Source organism: Vanessa atalanta, chromosome 22 (assembly GCF_905147765.1).
Source record: "Vanessa atalanta chromosome 22, ilVanAtal1.2, whole genome shotgun sequence".
NCBI classification, from domain to species: Eukaryota; Metazoa; Arthropoda; class Insecta; order Lepidoptera; family Nymphalidae; genus Vanessa; species Vanessa atalanta.
In genome coordinates, this window is record NC_061892.1 from 105,596 (window position 1) to 127,069 (window position 21,474).

General features: G+C 34.9%; 2 protein-coding genes across 2 annotated transcripts; one reads left to right on the plus strand and one right to left on the minus strand.

Moving 5' to 3' along the window:
- Positions 1–256: 256 nt before the first annotated feature.
- Positions 257–21,359, minus strand: LOC125072660. The gene is made up of 10 exons (XM_047683316.1): positions 21,341–21,359; positions 9,576–9,703; positions 8,164–8,319; positions 7,294–7,419; positions 6,548–6,664; positions 2,346–2,460; positions 1,786–1,919; positions 1,432–1,549; positions 1,220–1,318; positions 257–905 (listed from the first exon to the last, which is right to left on the minus strand). The coding sequence occupies exons 2-10, from the start codon at positions 9,683–9,685 to the stop codon at positions 804–806; spliced, it is 1,077 nt and encodes a 358-aa protein (XP_047539272.1). The 5' UTR covers positions 9,686–9,703; positions 21,341–21,359; the 3' UTR covers positions 257–803.
- On the plus strand, positions 4,392–6,130 carry LOC125072661 (nicotinamide riboside kinase 1). The gene is made up of 4 exons (XM_047683317.1): positions 4,392–4,629; positions 4,725–5,261; positions 5,422–5,548; positions 5,688–6,130. Exons 2-4 carry the CDS (start codon positions 4,876–4,878, stop codon positions 5,787–5,789), a joined length of 615 nt encoding a protein of 204 aa, XP_047539273.1. The 5' UTR covers positions 4,392–4,629; positions 4,725–4,875; the 3' UTR covers positions 5,790–6,130.
- Positions 21,360–21,474: the final 115 nt, after the last annotated feature.

Consider the following 21,474-nt stretch of genomic DNA (forward strand, 5'->3'; position numbering starts at 1 on the left):
ATTTATAAATACAATAAATGCACATTGAGCTGAGTATGTTGTTATAAAAATTGTCTTGAAAAATACACAAGCATCATAAAACTTTATTAAAAAAAAGTTACTTATGATCTAAAAATATTGTTCATTTACAATTTTAATAAAATATTTACTTAACGATTTTATATTAAATTTAATTTAGTAAAATAAATAAAGCTTACGATTAAAAGCAATGGTATCGAGTAATATTAAATTAATAATATAATTACGGAGATCTCACCGTGCCTTTATACCTTTGTCTAAAACTGTATTTACACTATCAACACGAAAAACGAAAATGCATGTATTCGTAAATATATTATTATTTTAAACCTAGAATTTCAGAGTATAAATACATACGTCTAAAACGCTTTTAAAATCTTATATAAAATACTTTTCATAATATGAGTTAACACAGTCTTAACGTCACAAAGTCTTAGCACCAAATAGTTCACTTAGTTGATTTAAAAACGTTTGTAATTAATACTACTTAGGAGAGAAAACAAGTAAAATATACCAGACAGTTTTCGTAGTAAACTAATTACTCTTCTTGATTATGAAATAATTCTGAATTTCGAAAACATAACCTTTACCGATGTGCCTTTTGTTATCATTTTGTTTTCATAATTTGTTAATAAGAACGAGTATCTCGACGTCACAAGGCATCTCTCAATCTCAGTAACTTCAAAAAGTCGCATGACGTATAGTAATCTCTAGTGGTTTACATTTGGATGTGGGTCAGTGTGTGTGTGTGTGTGTGTGTGTAGGTGTGCGCGTGTGCGTGCGGCTCACAGCTCGTGGTGGTTGCGTCGCACGTAGCGCGCGAAGTAGTCCGGCCGCCAACACTTGCACGAGCCCGGCACGAGGAACCAGTCGTAGTACAGGCGGACCTGGTAGGAAATTTTAATAGCAAGCGATCTAAATGTCTCGATCATTTTCAGAGGTGAAAATGATGATATAGGATATAGATGTCCATTCTAGGGCGGTGGTAATCACTTTCCATCAGATGAGCCTCCTGCTCGTTTGCCCCCTATAACATAAAAAAATAATGATAAATTCCGTCATTAATGTAACCTAATAGAATATTCATAGAGAGTGGAAGTTAAAAGATGCTTGCCTGCCAGTTAAGTGTAGAGCGATGTGATAAAATGTAGATTTTTAACAATGAAAGTATTATATCGTTTTTAGTCATCACTTAACGTACCTGATAGCAGCCAAGTTCGTCGTGTCCGTCACAGTGCGGCGGTTTCTCGGTGCTGATGTCGGTTTCACCCAGACGTTTCTGAGCGAACTGTTGGTACTCCTAGTTTAAAAAAAAAATAAACTTAGAAATAGATATATAAAAGTATACACACAAATTGTTATCGTGGGTGTGTGCGTGTATGTATGTGTGTGCGCGTGTGTGCGAGTGCGTACGGCGGGCGCGGGCGCGGCGGGCGGCGGCGGGTAGTGCAGCTCGGCCACGAGCAGCGACAGCCAGCGCGGAGAGCTCAGACAGCCTCCCTCCAGGTAGTGGCAGCGGGATTGCATACATCTGGTATTTATTTGTTTGTTAGGACTGCCCACTAGCATTTTACAATTTTAATACAAAATAAATATTAAAACAAAAAAAAAACAGATTCTTTGCATAACTATTTTTTATATTGATATGTGATGATTTCATAGTTTATGACGAATGTTCGTTTTATTAATTTAATTATTAAATAAAAAACGGTCATTGTTACTTTTCTGTAATTGTAACCGTCTTCATAATTTCAAAGATGTGTTTACCTTGTGACTTCAACAGTCTGCGTAAAATATCCCTCGTAGGGAATCTGAACTACATAGCGCCATACTCCTTGGTAGTTGCGAGCGAACACGGGAGTCGCGTACTCCACGCGGGCAGGGCAGGGAGTGGGTGGACCCTGAACGATGGAAGAAAATTCTTTTAAATAACGGTGTAAGTATATTATTGACAAAAAAACTCACAAATCTGAAGATGGCGGCATGATAAAACTCTAGTAATAAGTAATAGCCTTAATAACTAAGATTTGTTTCTGACATTTAATTATTTAGTAATAATTAAATTTTAGAAGAGGTCTAAATTCTCACTTAAGCATAGTTTATACCAATTAAATTGATTGTCAATTTTAATTATATAATAATTATTAGATATTTATGTCGTAATAAACAGTAAATTAAAACAAGGTATTAAAAACACATTGCTTGTTGTCTATATAAATAGCAATGTTGCCAAATACACAATCGAACTCTACCTAAATATGTATTATATTATATCCTATTCTAACTTCTAACATTTTTATGCCCTTTTTTAATTATACATTTATTACCTCATATTTATGAGGTGGCGTATGAGGTGTGTGTGTGTGAGTACCCACTCCAGGGTCTTCTCGACGTTCTGGTCCCGAACTTTCACCATTAATAGCTCGATACAGCATACATAATCTAAAATATAAAATCAATAACAATTATTTTAACACATCTTGTAAATTTAGCGACGATTGCTGTACCAAGGACACCTATGTCACAAATTTGGACTTATGATGTCATAGTCGTTGTTTTCAGGCTGAATATGTGGCTCTTTTGCCGATGAATAAAAGCTTTTTAAAAATATTTTTGTCAACTTGTCATTGTCAGTTGTCAAATGTCAGGCGGACGCATTTAGAGTTGAATTTATAGGTTAGAAAGCATAAATATTAGTAAAAATTGTTATGTTTTTATTAATGTTGATGATTTAAAATGTCTTCGGCGTTAGTGCGTCAGGCTCTTGCTTTAGTGGATCCTGAAGGTAAGGAATACTACATGTTTTTTGTACTTGTATATTAGAATTCAGAGATAATTGTATTTTTCTTGTTTCTAGAAAACAAAAGTAAAGGAAAAAAGCGTCGTGCAAACCCAACTCGGCATCAGAGCGTAGGTCAAGGTTCGTAATGTAAAGTAATACGTTGCATCATTCGTGAGTTACACAATAAACTTATCATGAAGTAGTTTATATTTATAATTCTTCGACGTAAGCCGTTTTGCGTAAATTTTGCTACTGTTTATAAATCAATGAACATGATTAATGTTTATAAGAATAGAGAATAGCATCTCCTACTTCTCTTAAATAGTCTGATATTTTAAAAAGTAAATGCATAATTTTAGTAACTTTTTATTTTAGTTAACAGTCATCCATACAATCAAAATAGTAAAAAGCACAAGCAAGCAGTGATCAAATCAAAAGAAACAATAGTGGAAGAAAACATAAAAAAGCTCCTAGCACTGTCAACACCGACAGCTAACAGTGCTGTGGCTGAAAAGGTAAGAACACTTTAATTTATTTATTTTATTGTAAGAAGCAGTTGAGCAGGTGCAATATGTGGTAGTATCCAACCACAGGAGGAGTAAAGATAACAAATAAACATTGACACTGAATGGTATTGTGAAATGCCACAATTTTTATCAAAACTATTTAGAAGAAGTAATTCAAGTATTAAAGTTGATATAAGTAGTTGAGTAGAATAAAGTTGTGTTAGATTTAAAAATGTATATTAGTTCAATGTATTATGTTGCTTGTTTACTCCGTAGTAAACATTCAACGAAAGCACACGTCTTTTTCATTGAAGGGAAACCCACCTTGATATTTAAAACCTATTACTATCAATAAGTTATATTATAAATGAAAATGTAATAATCATTAACTGTTTGTGTATGTTATAGAGCTATTAACAAATCGTGGAATGTTAATCTAAGTTTGTGGATATCTATCATTTCGTCTGAAATATATAGTTATAAGAAATTCTATATTGAACACACTTTTTTTATTTCAAATTGTATACCTAACCATACACTTACACAACACTGATTATAATTATAATGTAGTATCATGACAGCACTGTGCTTCACTCATATTCATAAATACATAAATTTACTTTATATAAATTGATAAGAATTATCTTGAATACAATTTTATTGTTGTATTGTATTATAGTACTGATTAGATACAATCTTTGACTTTGAATTTGTCTCCAAAGTGTTTTGATGTATTCACAATTTTGCCTTTAGATAGTCAATAATAAGTATGACTAAATTTTCAAGTCAGTTTTGTTTAAATAGACTTCAAGGGCAAATATAAACAACAAATGAACAGATTAATTCACTCAATACAATGGTTGCTCTGAGTTAAACCGGAAACATTGCTGGTCATTCATTTGTAATAATGTACAATTGAATATTTAAAATAGATATTATATATTTTTTTTCTTTTTCAGATTGTGGAGCGAGCCATCAAAGGCAAGCCTCTTGCTGAGAAAATTGACGTCAAAGTTGATGAAGTGAAGTCCATTCTTTTTGCAGAAGAACCATTTGATGAATTTGAAAAGAGTTATTTCTGTAGTTAAAATCTTTGAAAGTGTTTCAATAAATATTTGAATTCCTTACAAAATAATCATTAACACAAAATCAAATTTATAGTGTATTAGAAACCCTTGATAGTATTTACTTTCATTTGGTTGAAAGGAAATGTCTTTATGGACATTCCTGATGCAGTTTTGGGGAAACTGATTTTAGTAACGACAGTTACTGTGTTTTTGGTTTTCGTTTTTTGGATCAATTCTTATCCTTTCATAGACGAAGGTAAGACATTACAAAACCCATTTAAAATATTAAATCTGACATTTTATAGCCGTGATTAATTTTAACTATAGTTAAGAATACCTTTATGGTTTCAGATCTTGCTATCTACAAATACATTCCTGATCCACAGTGGGCATTACTAGCGTGCGCCGTTTGGGGCTTCTTCTTCATTGGGGGACTCATGTCTTTTACTCTGTACCACATATATCCACACCTCTAACTTATTTACATAAAGCTCAAATCACAATGGCACATGGGAAAATGGACAACTGGATTATCATAGGAGTATCTGGTGTTACTTGTGGAGGAAAAACAACACTAGCGAATAAATTAAAAAACCTTCTCACACCGGTGTATGTATTCCATCAAGATAAATACTTCTATCCGGATGATAGTCCCCATCATATCAAATGTGATGGCTTGGACCACAACAACTATGATATACTGTCGTCTCTGGACATGCAAGCTATGTTCAATGATATTATGAAGACTGTGGACGGTGAAAATAAAGCACATTCGTTTAATGACGAAAAGTGTGGGGGGAAGTTACAAGTGAATGGTAAAAAGTTTATCGTGTTGGAAGGGTTTACAGTGATGAATTATAAACCCATTATGGAAATTTGTAATTTAAGGTATGTAACCATTATTATTTATTAGTTTTACTATACTCAATAATAACATTCGAAAAACTAATAAGAGCATTTAAGCTCACTCAAAGTCAACATTATAACTGGATAAAAATTATCTTCATTCATTGCGGTCGTTAATTCTACAACAAATATTCTACTTCAGATACTACTTCGTGTTAGAATACGGCGAGTGCCTGTCTCGCCGCTGCCTCCGGCTGTACGAGCCGCCCGACGTGGACGGCTACTTCGACCAGTGCGTGTGGCCCGAACACATCCGATACAGAGCCGAGGTACGTGCCGTCTCTCTCTTTATCTTTACACTCAGTGAGACGGCTGATTTTGACAGCTCAATTTCATTCAGTATATAATCTGATTTTTCTTTGATTTTATATGTAGAATAAAAATATTTTTTGTTTGTATGATTTACAGATCGAGAAGGACAATCGTGTCAAAATCTTAGACGGAACGTGTCACGACGCTCTGGATATTGTCGTTTCAGATCTTAAAACTCTCGGAGCCGTTAAAGTTTAGCAAATAACAGAGGTTCATAGTAATGAGATTGTGTTGATCTTTTAACGAGCAAAAATGTATACAACACTTTAATTGATTATAATATTGATGATTAAATCGAGTTCATATATATACTTGTATTATTGGTAGATCATTAGTATAATTAATGGATGTGCTTGGAAAAGATATTATATACAACTTCTTATAGTTACTAAAATATCCATGTCAATGTTGCTTTTTGTGTTATAAGAGACAAAATGTATCGCGGGTTGAAATTTTTATACGCAGTATTTTCGTATGTTCACATTTTCTTGTTTATGACGCTACACGTTTCTAGTAAATATATATAAATACGTTTCTAATTGTAATTTGTTTTATTTGTGTCCTTGATCACACGTCTTATGATCGACAACAGTTTTAAAAGAAACAGTAAATTTGTCACTTCTACGAATTAGGAATAAATACGGGTTCATGATCGTACCCTGTGGAACACCTCGATCGTATACAGTGATGCGATTTTTTTTTTATAAAATCGATAGGCGGGTGGGCAAATGGGCCACCCGATAGGAAGTGGTCACCGTCGCCCATAGATATTGGCGCCGTAAGAAATTTTAATTCTTCTTGATCTCCAATGAGGAGCCAACCTTGGGAAATAAGTTGTTTGTGCCTGTAGCTACACTGGCTCACACTGACTTGCAGCAGATATGTGATAAAATTAGATTAGCTATCGATAAGAAATCTCAAAAGTTACGACAGTTTCTGTGTGTGCGTGTACTCACACTCCGCCGCCGTCGCAGAAGTGTCGGTTGTCCCTGGCGTCGGCCCCGCGGTGCTCCATGCGCAGCTCGCCCGCCGGCGCGTCGGACGGCAGCGACCGCTTGACGCGCTCTTCCAGTCTGTGGCGCCAAATTATCGACGTGAGCCAATCGTACAATGGAAACACAAATACAAAGTCACCATGTAAAGTTACACGAAATATAAATTTTAATCAGAATGACTGCTACGGGTTAAATCCTAATTTTATTTTTTTGATTCTATACTATGGTTATGGTATAGAATTTCTCGTATTCTCTTATCAGTACCCGGGAATACAATTTAAAAGTGTAATAAATTAACGTTACAAAACGAGGCCAGAAACAATTCTACGCGAAGACGACGCGTTAGAAGCTTCAAGGATTACATTTGAAGCATCTAACTTAGAAGTAAAATCATAAAAAATATATTCAAGATGAATTTACATAAAAATCAACACACCAAGATTCTTTTCGCGGTAGCTTTAAATAAGGTGGTATATTTTTGACAATCTACAATCAAATATGTTTCTAGTTATTTGAAAATTGTAAAGTAGACGTTCAAGCCTACCTGGTACAAATAAAACGCTCGTACAATGTATTAAGGGACCCAAATGAGCAATTAAAATGTCTTCGCTTTGTTTGTTGTTGATCAGTTTGGTCGTTTACATCTCAGCACTCGCACCAGTACAAGTAAAGGAATCACAATGAGCCCTCCGAGGCGCGCGGGGTACCTGTTGTGCTGCAGGTCGGGCAGCGCGTCGGGCGCCACGTGCGCCACGCGCGGCAGCGCGTCGTCCGCGCGCAGTACGGGCAGCGTGCGCGACAGGAAGCGCAGCGTGTGGTTGCGTATCAGCTCGCTGCACAAGTGCGGTGGAACATTAACATCGATCGAGGACCCCTCCTGTATTTATCTCAAATAGCTCTTGGGACGTGTTATGTGAAGTTAAAAATTAAATGAGAACTTGAAAATGATTGCAACAAAGGTCTGATATAAAAAGTAATTGTTTATTGTCTTGTGTTGTCTTCAAATATTAGGAATATCAGTAAAAAGTAGTAAATTATTTTATTTACAAGTCTCACTTTGAAATAGACTACGCCGTCGGACTCTTTAGTAATAATCAGTATAATGTCATTAGTAGTTAAACACAACAATAACTCTTTATTATACATATGTCTCACATTTATTAACAAAGTTAACTATTATTACGCGTAGTTCATAAATATCCTTATGAAAAAATTTCGCCGCAGTAACAAAATTGAAAGGCCAGCCAAGTAAGTAGAATGTTTGCTATGGTTCAGTAAATTTCTTCTCGCTCGTACGTCGATGTTTTGAAAATCCGTCAAGGTGCAGAACCAACGGCTTTGCGCGTTTTTTGGACCAGAGGACATTATATCTACTAATACTGAGACTGAAAATTTCTTAAAAGTAAAACCAAGTAACTTGTTTTATCTCAATCTAGGATACGAACCCGGGACCAAACTAGCGGCCTATAATCATGTTACATAACCAACTGGGCAGCCGATATATTATTTTATCAGGCTGTTGTATAAAATTATAATAATGATAGTTAAATACTTATATTAACTTGGTTGGTACTTACAAAGGATAAGGTTCGCCATTGGGATTCTGTCCCAACGGGTTCCGTGGTATGAGGCCCCTGTTGAGGTCCCCACACAGGTTGTTGGCGCTGACGTGAGCGCGATCGCCGGCCGACGCACACTCCGACGTCACTTGTCGGTACGGAGGTGGTCGCACTCTACAACCACACTTAACTATTAATATCTGGACACTTAACCACCGAAACACTATAAGAAGTGTGCAAATGCTCTGTGCATGTTCTTAAACTGGTTTATTTACACTTCAAAGGAGTACGCTAATATAGAGTAGTAGTTTGGCCGCAGAACAACCCGAGTGAGTAGTAGTTACTCGAGTGAATACATCCCTACAATCTGTTCTCCCAAATATCGACCCATAGCATACATTTTTGTTAATACTTTTCGCGAGTTTTATTTATTAAGAATGAAGATATCCTTATATCCTACATCGTTCAGTTCAAAACGCAGTTTTTAAATGAACTATTAATGTGCGTAGGTAACATAAGTTCATACAAAAATAAAGCTATTATTTAAAATAGTCATACCTAAATACAATTTGATTAAAAGCATCCATCATAACGGATTCGATGACAACACCCATTATGCTATATTTGTAACATGCTAGTGAAAGTGGCGTCCTCTAACCGCCCACCATCCACTGACCACTTGTTACACTCGAAAGTGATAAACAAGTAATCAACGTTGAGAGAGAGCCGAGAGCCGAGAGCCGAGAGCTCGCATGTCTGGACGAGAAATCTTTGCGTTATCTTAAGTCATGTTTATTGCATTCGGATGGGACTTCATTTGCCGACCGAAGACCGTAAGCGTTTTATTTGCGAAATTATTTTGAGGGCAGATTGAAGCTTTATTAATACCAAGATTTGTATTTTAATGGATATTACCTTATTAAGAAGTTTTATAATGATAAATGACAACATTTATGTAGACATTATGCGAAAAAAATATTTCTGATGTCGGTATTTAAAAATCAAATGTTTTATTTTATTCCGTGTTCCAATTTATATTTTTTCTCTGCATCAATCTCAACGACCCATCGGAGCACATACCTATAGCCCAATATCCTACCTTTCAATGACGCTCTAAGCAAAGGGCCGAATTCACAGGGCAGCCTTTACGATATTCTGAGGCCATAAGTGGACTCTTAACATTAGACTTGAGTAAAAACTGCCTTTCATCGCGGTGACGCTGCTACTGCGATGATATTCGGACATGATATGATGATGATACATATATTTTGAAAAAAAAAAAAACGAAAAATAGTAACAACATGACTTACGAAGTATTTATAACATCCTTATTTCGTCACAAATCGCAAATGATATACATTAATATTAATCATACAAATTCCAAAAACAAGTATTTAGTAGTATTAATTTGTTAAAGTAAATGATATAACCTAGGTGGAGTAGCGTTCGGTGACTCGACGAAGGCGTAGTAACCTTCCGGCGGCTCCTCAGCGTCGCTCTGAGCGTCTTCTGTCTTCGGCTCAACAGTCGGCTCCGACATGCACAGTGCTGCCAGTGCCTGTAATTAAGTAAAACAGTCTGTTACTACAATGGACATTATAATTATATGCACACCTAACCTTCAAGAACAAAGGCATGCACACACAACGACGACAGTAGGTCTCATCGAAACAAACGTTACATTAATTTGAAATAATAAATTCATTCACTTATTCCAATGGAAGTAGGAAAAAAGATAAACAAAGCTTAGATTTAAATATTTCATACGAATTGCTAATAACTCAGCTATGTTGTGTACTACTAAGAATTTATGATTAATATATCTTTATTTATAATATATACTTGACTAATTATTTCCACTTTAATTTTGCTCCCAAAATTCCGATAACAGTTTCGTCGTTCAAAACTCAATTTTTTCGCAAATCCATAGCGAATATCACAGATTGATCAAGCTCGCGACCAATTATATCGCGTCAGTTTGCTGTCAAATGTTGTTTAGTTGGCTTTTTACCTGTTATGGTTGGAATAGAGTATATGTACTTTTACAATATCTATACTAATATTAGAAATGCGGGAGTAACTAGTCCGCACACTTAAACCGCTGCACCAATTTAGATAAAATTTGGTACTTTTTTTATTTCACCACTCGAGAATGTAAAATATGACGTTTTGTTTACATAAAGTTTCATAAATTCAGGTAAGGCCGCTGCTTAAGCTAGTATATGCGGAAGCAACTTTCTGTCTTTTTGTTACCTCGACACAACTAACCCGCTGAACCGATCGTGATGAAATTTAGAGGTAGTCTGAAACCTAGATAAGAATATAGGCATATTTATGAGAATATTTTGCTGATACGCACATAGTCAAAGGAAACAGTCAGCTTATAATAAACGTTGGTTGACGCTTAATTGGATAAACAATACATCTATAGGTTTCTCTTTTTCTCAGTTCGGTAAAAGGTTGGTTGATCTATCCACACGAAGCTATACAAATCGCCTTATAAGTTGAGAGTCGGCGCCAACGTAGCGGCATATGCAAATGACTTCCAACGCCCTAATAGACCTTACTCTTATAAACTTAAGGTTTATTTTAAAACAGGGAGTAGGTACGTGTTTATGTGTAGCGCAGTACGTTTTAGTCAAGTCCGTTACGCCTTACTAACCTGCATACCTTAAGCATTTATCGCGGATTCAATGAAGACAGATACAATCTACAGTAATAATTTCTGTGTGATTTGATTCACAATCGGTCAAGTTGAACTGTTTCAGGGAAAATAGTTTCCAACTTTTACCAGTTTGATATTTGTTGTACGTAATTTTTACTATAGTTATTTATGAGAAAAAAATACTTTTTAGGGAGCGAGTTTGTAGTTCCATCGGGTGGTAAGACGTCACCTTGGCTCATGGGCATGGTGAACGATAAACCACTTACACTATAAATGTGTAACGTCAATGGGTGTGCATCCTCGAAACAGGAACACATAAATCCAAAGTACACCTGTTATAAAAAAATAATTGGTGAGTGAAAAACGACCACGTAGACAGGCTTGTATGTAGTCATTACTACCTATATGAAGCCACCGAATCATCGTTTATTTATATTTGTTGTTGACGATTTAACCAGGTGGCCTATTTACGAGTCCACCTACTTAATATGTATGTATTATATTATCTTATATTTATTAACAAATGTTTAATTAATTTGACGGTCGGTTAGCGCAAAAGGCATAGGTATAAACAATTGTCATTTAAATCGGATAGAGGGGTGATTGAAGGAACACGTCCAGTTAGTGTTTTTATGTATTTATCTATTTTTTCAATCTTTATGCTGTTTTTCTATATATTGTCACTTTATCGCAATCGAATCAAAACGTAACTGTAGCCGTTATCCTGTTCCACTTACACAAAGATACAGTTGCGTTTTGGTCGAAGTTAGTTCGGAATAGGGTCGGGAACGTATCGTAACCGTATCAGTTAATCTGATTGGCCCATGTAATGGTAAAAATCATTTAACTTTGCAATCGTTTCTATTCGTGTGTTTGATTGAAATAATTTCTAATATTAAGGTAAATACTTAAAATAAAATTGTCATGGGGGATGACATCGCGCGGAACAGCTAGTATAGAATATAAGGTAGTAAACAGACATCATTTCAGATAATTGAGAAGACATTACGTGTCTCGACGATAACTGACGCCGCAAATTATAGCGAAGATATTAAATCTACGTTCACTCGACCACATTATCCGTTGAGATTTATCATTTTCATTATTTATGCAATGGTCGTCGCGAGTGTCTTTCAAATATTTGAGTTACGAGTGGAGTGGATTACGGAGGTGAAAGAGTACTTGATGATTGTAAATTTGTTTTTAATTGAGATTTTTACCAACGAGTATCTGGATATATGTAAAAGTCTTGTCTAATAATTGAATAAAAATCTTTATTTCCAATCCTAATAAGATATTCCTTTTTTAATTCTCTTTCGAGTTTAACTGTTCGACAAATAAATGTTCGATAAATAAACTAAGTGCCCAAGGTTAAAATTGATATAAATATCATGACCATCCTTATTCCATTTAGGGATCGGTGTTTATTCGTCAATATTGTCACAGCAAAAGGGATTTCGCAATTTTTTGAATTTGACACACTAAGACAAATAGGGGTATAAATACCGTGTCCCGCTAAAAACACACTTTTTCTAACTTTGCGCCCGTCCGTAAAAGATAAAGAATTACTTTATTGTCCTACTCTACTTACTTAGTACGTAATCACATAACTGTCGCGGTTCTTATGACCGACTGTTCGTCCACGCAACGCTGACTGTGGCTGCCTGCTCTAACTCGTAAACTTCTTAATAAACGACCTGTCATGAAATAGAGTTTTTATTTTTCACCTATTTCTATAATATCTGTATTGCGGATAAGGAATCGGGTCATTTGAAGTCACACCGTCAATGCCCTGTCATCGGATCTTGGATATTATATAACTTGAAATAACAATTAAGCTTACAAATTAAATTAACTTTAAAATAGAGAATTTTTAATAGTCAATATTTCAATTTTACCACCATCTAGGAAAGCAGCCTCCAGCGAGACGAAATGGCAAGAAACTTGCATAGTTGCTCTTGTAAAACAAACCATATTTAGGTACTTACAATTATTTTACTATGAACTATTATTGTTCTTGATCAGTCCTGTCCTGATTGGAATCCGAGCTTAAGTCCAAGGATCTTCACAAAGTATTATGTTAACGAGTAATAAGATTCATTGAAAAAATGAATTCCCGTTATTTAATGTATATCTGTATACTGTTGTCCGAAAACATTCTCTATCCCATCAAAAACATAAATGTAAAAATGAGAGCCAAGTTAAATATTATGATAAATACCTTGGTTGTTGTCTTCAACGACAAAAGAAGTGAGATCTAAATTTGTGCCAAGTTAAATAGTCCTTTTTCAAATTTATTTATAACTACATAAAATATAATTTCTTCTTATAACTTGGGATAATATATTGTTGCCTAAGGTCTAACCATTTGAGATGTGTTTATGAAATTTGGAACACATATGTATCTCGCAAGTCTCAATATATATGCCAAATTTGACACATTTATGTCAAATAGTTTTTGAGTTATGAGGAGGTCAAAAGTGGCTCCAAATGGTTCGTGTAATATTACACACGGTGCTGCTCGCCAGTTCTGTTACTAGAACTTGACTGACACGCTACCGCGTGTCTAGATACGTGCGAGCGGAAAGTAAGGGTTGTAACCCTTACTTTCTACTCCGCGTTTGTTCTCATTTCTAGCATAAGTACTACTTAGGTTAATGGAATATTTTTATATATTCTGTGCTGATACTAAATATACTAGATATACAGTCATAGACAATACAAACCGCTATATGTATTAAATCAGTAATATCTTCGAAAATATTCTTAAATTTTCCAAGAAATAATGAAAACTTCCATTGGATCCTATATAACGACTATATAACGAATAATGCATCAATTTAACTTGGAAAATTATTAGAATAGCGTTTTACGGTATCGGAATCAAATTATTAGGTATAACAACGATTAACAAAGCGAAACACATAATATTGACATTTGTATATTTTGATATAATTCGTGCGCTGTATTCATGCCGCACTTGCCAGTGCAGATTCAGATAAAAAAAATTTGGATTCCTCAAACTTTACCTAAAAAGAATTACGACCACGGAAGTCGATCTCAACGAGTAACTCTGCTGTGTGGAGAACACGAGTGCACAAACACGAGCAGCTATTCCAATGGATTCCCAGCTTTCTCGTTCGATTATCATCAATCATTGTTGCGGGCTGTTCCTGGCAGAATATCATAGCATTTCTAAAACTAACCGAACAAAAACTAAATAATAATATATTGTGGGTTAGAACGATAATTAACACAAACTTTCTTAATATTGTTAAGTAGGTTGATGAAGTAAAATCTACTAAGCGTTTAAGATAATTATTGCCTCGTAAAATTTTATTTTATTAATGATAAGAGTTTATTTAATATGAAGAAATAAGAATAAAAGTTGAGTATTGTTAATTAGAAAGCCTTGTTCTATTAGGTTTAGTAAAAATGTCCTCCGTGAGGATACTTTTTTGTTTAACTGAGAAAAACGACTAAATCGGAGTAATTTTAGTTATACTATATATATTAGTTATATGTTTGTCAGTTTTTCCAGTTTTAAAACCTTTGAATTTATAGACTATTGGCGTGACAAGTGTGAATTGTAAAAATATCAAAAAGTTCATATACTTTTCCTGATCTTTAACGATTAATAATCACCAGTAGGTATAACGGGTATCTTCCAAGAACATTCTAGTAAAACAAGATACTCCAGGAGATTTGAAAAATATGAATCTCTTTAGTTTTGATGCTCTATGTTTGTATGTTAAAATTAGCTGCGAATCCGATTCCGTCTTTGTTTGTTTTTGGTAGCTTTATACTAAGGGAACAGTGAAAGTTTCGCCAAAACTGTAAACTCTCTCACTTTTCCCTTATTATTACTTTTAATAAAGACTAAAATGTATACACACATATAATTAATATCTCTCTTTTGGAACGAATAGCAACTAATCATTAAGATTATTATTTTGTTCATATTCCGATATCGCGGTATGCTATTAATATTCTGTGCAAGTGTCATGTCGTAGGAGGCCACGGAGCGGGAGCATGGGGAAAATACTTACTCTGACCCGCTCCTCTGAAGACCGAGAAGAAGGCGTTGGTGCTCCTCAGGTTAGAGGTCACATAGGTATGCCAACCGTCGTGGCGTCACGGTAGCATACGGAAGCGATCCTATGATGCTCTCCGAAGAAACGAAGTGAGTAACGGTCGTTTTTTAGTGCGTATTCCACTTTATATGGAAACACTTAAATGAAAGGATGTTATTCATTAATACGTAATTTTGTTTTGAAGACTTCGAGAGACCGGTGTCGTAAAGCAGCTAGCAAAAGTAAACGGCTTGTCAACTGACCAATTACATCAGGTTTCGTCCGCCTTTTTTTATCATTAGAAATCTAAACATATCGAGGAGCTCATATGAAATCTTCATGTCAGGTGGTGTGACGTGAGGTAAAGCGACGTCAAATCCCGTTATGCCGACGCGTGCAGGTTCAAACAGAGCGTATCGACTATCGTTTGCGTCTAAACTTAAATACTACCACAGACGAATACAGTTCACGTTATACCTTATTAGATGCTTATCAAGCACCGTACAATGACAGGGGCGCGTGTGACATACATTTGTATCAACGATCTGTGCGATTACGCTTACTCTTACTCGTGTTCTACTGCTGACGGAAAACTCCGGTATTTCTTTGTGTACTACGATATTTTCCATGTACTGTGCCATGTACGATATCTTTGTGCTTATGAATTATGTATGTAAACTTTACTTATAAGAGTGTTTTTGACTTAAAGCAACTGTAGGTTATATATCTAACTCTCTATATATGGGGGATTTAGAGATTTTTGTTTCAAAGGAGGACGTTCCGCTTCGCACCCTGTCCTTCCAAAGTAAAGAATAACTAATAGAAACACTTCGACCGTTGGAACACAAATATTGCCAGATCCATTAATAAAATATAAGCCGTGCGTTCGTGTGTATTGATGTAGTAATAAATAATAGTGTGAGTATGTGTAAAATCATGGAACTAAATAAATTATCAACCTGTTAGACCGTTAGAAGTGAAATTTTGGTGCTGGTAACATTACAAATCAAGTATGATAATCGTTTTTCGCTTACACTATTAAGAATAAAAGCTATTTTTAAAATAGTTTTTTTAAATATAAATTTATTTTCAGTTTAATCAGTAAGTCTCGTTTATCTATAGCCGCACGCTATATATTTATAAATTTTAACGCTACCATTGGGTTGAGAGTATTATGTTCCCTAGGAGTTCTAGGAGTAGACATAGTAGTCTCGTTTATCCCTTAATACTCCATACTTATTTATTTTTGGGGATGTTTAGGGAACCTGGCATAGTCATACGTACGTAGCTTTTTGACGTACTAATTAATCTATTTTTTGTTATAATATTGGTAGGCGGCAGAGCAAATGGGCCGTCTGATGGTAAGTGTTAACCATTGTCCATTGACAATGGCGCTTTAAGAAATATTAACCATTCCTTACAGCGCCAATGCGCCACCAACCTTAGGAACTAAACTGTTCTGTCTCTTGTGCCTGTTGTTACACTGATATTGTCAGCCAGAAAACCGGAATACAACAATGCAGAGTACTGCTGCCTGGCGGTAAAATATCTGAAGAGTGTGTGGTACCTACCCAGACGGGCTTGCACGAAGCCCTACCACAAAGAAATCAAATACATAAAGATGAGCCCATAGGCAATTCCTTATTAATTTTTAGTAAGATATTATTGTCACTATTATTATATTTGCCACAAAAACAACATACTAAATAGATATACATATATATGTTTTTGTCTTTGAAGAATTTACAGTTTATTGGCACTTGGGAATTACAGAGTAAATATTGTTAATGTTTAGATGAGAGGTACAAATGACCAAAGTCAACCAAAAAACAAGTTGCCCTAAAGTGTGTCGGTAAATCTTGTGCGTTGTAAACACGTATAGACGTCACGGTGTCCGTTAGGTCGACCTTGCCCCACTGTGCCGGTCACTGACCCCACGCAAGTCATCGCTGACCAGTGAACGTGGAACGTATCTTATGTTTTAATTGAACATCTACTAGTTCTTCGTCTATTAATTTACATATTAACGGTAATAATCTATTTATAACATGTTTAAGAAAGCAAGCTTGTTAAATATCGTGCCTATGAAGTATTAGGTCAAGGATTTTCAAGGCATAATGAAAAGGCAGAATAGCAAATTGTGTCCCCATTTGTGTATGCTACGCACAAGCGTGCATGCATTATACAGTGACGTACAAATCTCACTGGATAATGCAAGTAAATCTGCTTGTTTGTTTGTCTGGCAGTAAACATCAAGCTACGACTGTAACAGTTACGATACGTTCGCAGTTCTATTTAGATCCAATTTCGACCGAAGCACAACTGGATGATTTTGTTATTATAGTAGGAAAACGGCTAAACAAAAACGATGAAGTTTCGATTCGATTGCGATAAAGTGTCAATTTGCTAGTGGAATTGTCATGAAACTGCGCGTATTCGCTAGTTTATTATAACCTCATTTGTTATAAAACTTAGGTAAAATACTGTATATTCAATGAATGTAAACCCGATTTGTGACACCTTACCTTTATGCTATGTAAGCTATTTCATATAATGAATTAAAAGTAGAGTTTTTAAATCGCCTAACTACTTGTTTAGTTCGTGATACTCATACCGATAATTTGTTCACTACACGAATCCGGTCAAATGAACTTGGTTTAAGTGGATACGCGATAATTATACGGGACTAGGTGTGACTGTACCGTGTGCTTATGTTAATAATAGTGTTCCTAGCCAACTTCAGCTACGGCGTGCATTTGCAGATCGGATCAGCAATCTTCATACTGCACAGCGACCAGGCACTGGATTATCGGCTATGTGCCCTATTGAAGGCTGAAGACCAAGGTCTTCTACGTATAAAATCCCCTAATTTCGTCCGACAGGGATCTGAAATCGATACTTTATGTTCTGGAGTCGTACAATACAAGCAAGCAAATAAACAAATGTACAAAGTTAACAGCAATCCTCTTTGATGTAGGTAACCTTTGCTTCCTTTGAAAACTCCAATCTTGGAATATTTGTTTCTGTTATTTTGGGAAATATAATCACTGGTTAATATTTTTTGTATAAAAAAACAATGTTTTCTTACGAGATAAACAAGATGTTTAAATAAATGCAACAAAAACATGAAGGCGAAAGTAATTTTTTTTATTACAATGAAAGTGATTATTACCCAAATCATTTCAAAACTCGAGAAAGTGTAACGGCGCCACACATTTCCCTCGAGTTCAGACCTCTTAGTTTGCAATTATCAGTTTTTGTGTTTATTACCGCTATCTTGCGGTTCCGTCTTAGAAGAACAACTATTCATGATAAAAAAAATCAAGAGTCAGACGGACATATGTGTCACCCGATACTAAGTAGTCACCTAAGCAGAAATATGAACCATTCCTTACGAGAGAAGAGATTACGCTTAATTATAGGTACACTTCCACACGACAAGTATAATATGTAATTAGTGATTGTCAAGTCTATTAGGTTTTATTTAGAAGCATTACACCTGCTTTTGAATTTTTGGCAATAATCTACTATAGGTTCAGAAAGAAACATATTTTAATGAAATTATAATTTTTTTCAACAATTGTTGTTTACGATTAATATATTATGTTTGCGTCAAAGTGACAGACTTTCTAATTTAAATCAAAAAAGAATGATCGTCGGCAATAAAGTATATCCTGTGTTTACCATCTAAAATATAAGACCGATCGTTTGTATAAAGGAGGAAGAGCAATGGACTAAAAACAGATTCTTGTGGGACCCTCACTCTTACTGGAGGCGCAGGTCGTTTCATTCCATTTATAAAACCCTCATCGATTGCTCAGATTTGAAATGAGAAGATTGAGCGCGACTTTTTTAGTTCCGTAGTGCCGTAGCTTCCTGGCCAGTGTTTCATGTTGAAAGCTATGTGCTAGAATGATTGATGAGTGGTAAGGGTAGGTACAAACCCAAACGGGCTTGTAGAGAGCCCTACCAGCAATTTGCCTCCTTTTATAAATAATACTAAATAGTAGGTTTATAAATATTTAAATAACTAAATTGGGATGTTCTAAACTCTTTACACAATTACCTATGGCCCTTGGGAACATATGAATTTGGGGCCCCTATTGCTAGATATTTTCTAAAATTAAATATCTAGCAAAATATTTCACAAAATAACAATTACACAATTTAGTTTTAATTTTAAGAACTCGTCTGCCATGTGGAAAAAATTATAAAATGTAAAAAATAATAATAATTTTCGTAAATTCTTAGGAATCTGTTAGGTGGTACAATTTTATGGGCATAGGCCACATAGCATATCTATTTCTATCATGAATATGAAGAGGCTTTTATAGCTTTCAACTTTTAATATCGACTCTCGTCTTTAGTCTTCTGATCAAGATGTAAGTTATTTCTAACAAATATTACAATTTCGAAAATATACATAGCAGTCAACGTGCACCCAAACATATGAGATTGTTAGTTGTTAGTTCTTCGGGGTCCTCTCAGGAAGGGGGTCTTGGTAAAGACGGTAATAAGTAAAACACTAGTAAAGTATTTGGAATTATTAAAGACTAATAATTAATTAGGTACCGTTTTTTTTAGCATTAGCAGCCCGTAAATGTCCCACTGCTGGGATAAAGGCCTCCTCTCCCTTTGAGGAGAAGGTTTGGAGCATATTCCACCACGCTGCTCCAATGCGGGTTGGCGGAATACACATGTGGCAGAATTTCGTTGAAATTGGACACATGCAGGTTTCCTCACGATGTTTTCCTTCACCGCCGAGCACGAGATGAATTATAAACACAAATTAAGCACATGAAATTTCAGTGGTGCCTGCCTGGGTTTGAACCCGAAATCATCGGTTAAGATGCACGCGTTCTAGCCACTGGGCCATCTCGGCTCTAGGTACCGTACAAATCATAAATAGTGGTAAGAATTATTAAGTGAATATTTTGTTTAAATCTACATATTTTTCCATTTAATCAAAATGAAGAATAAATTTTATTCATAAATTGATATCATCCGCTATCATTTTCATAACGCTTACTTTAAATTTACGAAACTTACCTTATAAGTCCAGATTTTCCTACAGAGGCATCTCATACACTATTCAGTGATAACGGACCTGCGCCTGCGCCGGAACGAACGAAACGGTACCTATCGTCCCACTGCCTTTGCTGCAGTCATTCTAAGAAGACTAAATGGATAAGTATATTGTAAGTATCTAGTGCAAGTTGTCAGCACTTTCTTTATATTCAGCAGGTACTTACTCTACTTTCATCTTACTCAAATAAATGTTTTAGATACTAAAAGGTTGACTTCGTCTCTTATGAGAGCGTTCGTCGTTTTAATCGACTATCAATCGTACCAATTTCTAACATAATAAAGAATTTCTGGAACAGGGAAAGAAGCAATATAATATAAACGAATCTAACTTAAAACAATAATAAATAAAGCTTAAGCTATTCTAATTAAAATCATAGTTATACGCCTCAAATCTCTTATATGCGTAGAATATCTAATTCACATAATACAATAAAAGAGTACCGATCTGGTTATATGTCTTTTGATAAACTTAACAGCAATTGTAGAGGACATTTTATCCACAGGCTTTCCGACCTTTTCTGTAGTTTCTGTGCTTTGTATTCTTTATTCAAATAGGTACCGATATATGCTGTAATACCTATGATTTTTTGTCATAATATTGTCGAATGTTTATTTTCATGTGTGATCCAGTAAGAAAAAAAATAGGGTTATATGTATGTATGTGGTAACAGACGACAGTTTATACTCTGATACCCAAAGCCTATTCTAACGACGTTTTCTACAATAGTACATGGTAGGTACCAAATCGTTCAAATTGGAAGCACATTATCTCCGCTATCATTGTATAAAGTAAGAATGAGAACAATTCAACGCATTACTCGTTTTGGAATACATTCCTACAATTTCGCAGCGCGCCCGCCGCAGCTTTCTCTAATTCTATTGTAAGTTGTAACGGACTTCAAGCAAATGTCGCACTTAAAGCGATATATTGAGCGACTATCGCTTCAAAACGAACTAGATTTAAATAGTAAGAATTGAGAGAAATACTCGTCTACCGAGGCATGAATGTGTTGTAAGGAGTGTCTTTAATTATGCAGTCCATGGATATCTCCTTACACGAATAATTATAAATATTTATGATTACAATTTTATTCAATGCGACACATTTATTATTTTTTAATTTCTGACCCATTATATATATGGAAGTAGCAAATATGTACTGTAGGGAATAATGTAAACAGTCATAATAAAAAACCGCGATCAAATAACCGTAAAAAATACACGTAAACAAAAATATTCTGATATTCTTTCAAATAAATTATTTTAAGAAAAAGTATTCCTCAAAAGTTCTTTTTAAATTAAAGTTTATCTCTCACTTGATATAAAAAAAAATATTAAAAAATATAATTATTTAAAACAAATTACTTACCAAGTAAACTAAATACCGCATCATTATTGACATCGTTTTTGTTCACTAAAACAATTCACTGTTCAGACACTAATCACTAAGACTTCATAAATTATGTGTATTGTATCTTAAATTTGTCAATATTACAACGTATT

Excerpts from the sequence above, each read along its gene's own strand:
- LOC125072661 (XM_047683317.1), top strand. The coding sequence starts at position 4,876 with ATGGCACATGGGAAAATGGACAACTGGATTATCATAGGAGTATCTGGT. Across the intron at positions 5,262-5,421 it reads ATGGAAATTTGTAATTTAAG|ATACTACTTCGTGTTAGAAT; the intron begins GTATGTAACCAT and ends ATTCTACTTCAG. Across the intron at positions 5,549-5,687 it reads ACATCCGATACAGAGCCGAG|ATCGAGAAGGACAATCGTGT; the intron begins GTACGTGCCGTC and ends TATGATTTACAG.
- LOC125072660 (XM_047683316.1), bottom strand. The coding sequence starts at position 9,685 with ATGTCGGAGCCGACTGTTGAGCCGAAGACAGAAGACGCTCAGAGCGAC. Across the intron at positions 1,550-1,785 it reads CAGACTGTTGAAGTCACAAG|ATGTATGCAATCCCGCTGCC; the intron begins GTAAACACATCT and ends AATAAATACCAG. Across the intron at positions 906-1,219 it reads ACGAACTTGGCTGCTATCAG|GTCCGCCTGTACTACGACTG; the intron begins GTACGTTAAGTG and ends ATTTCCTACCAG.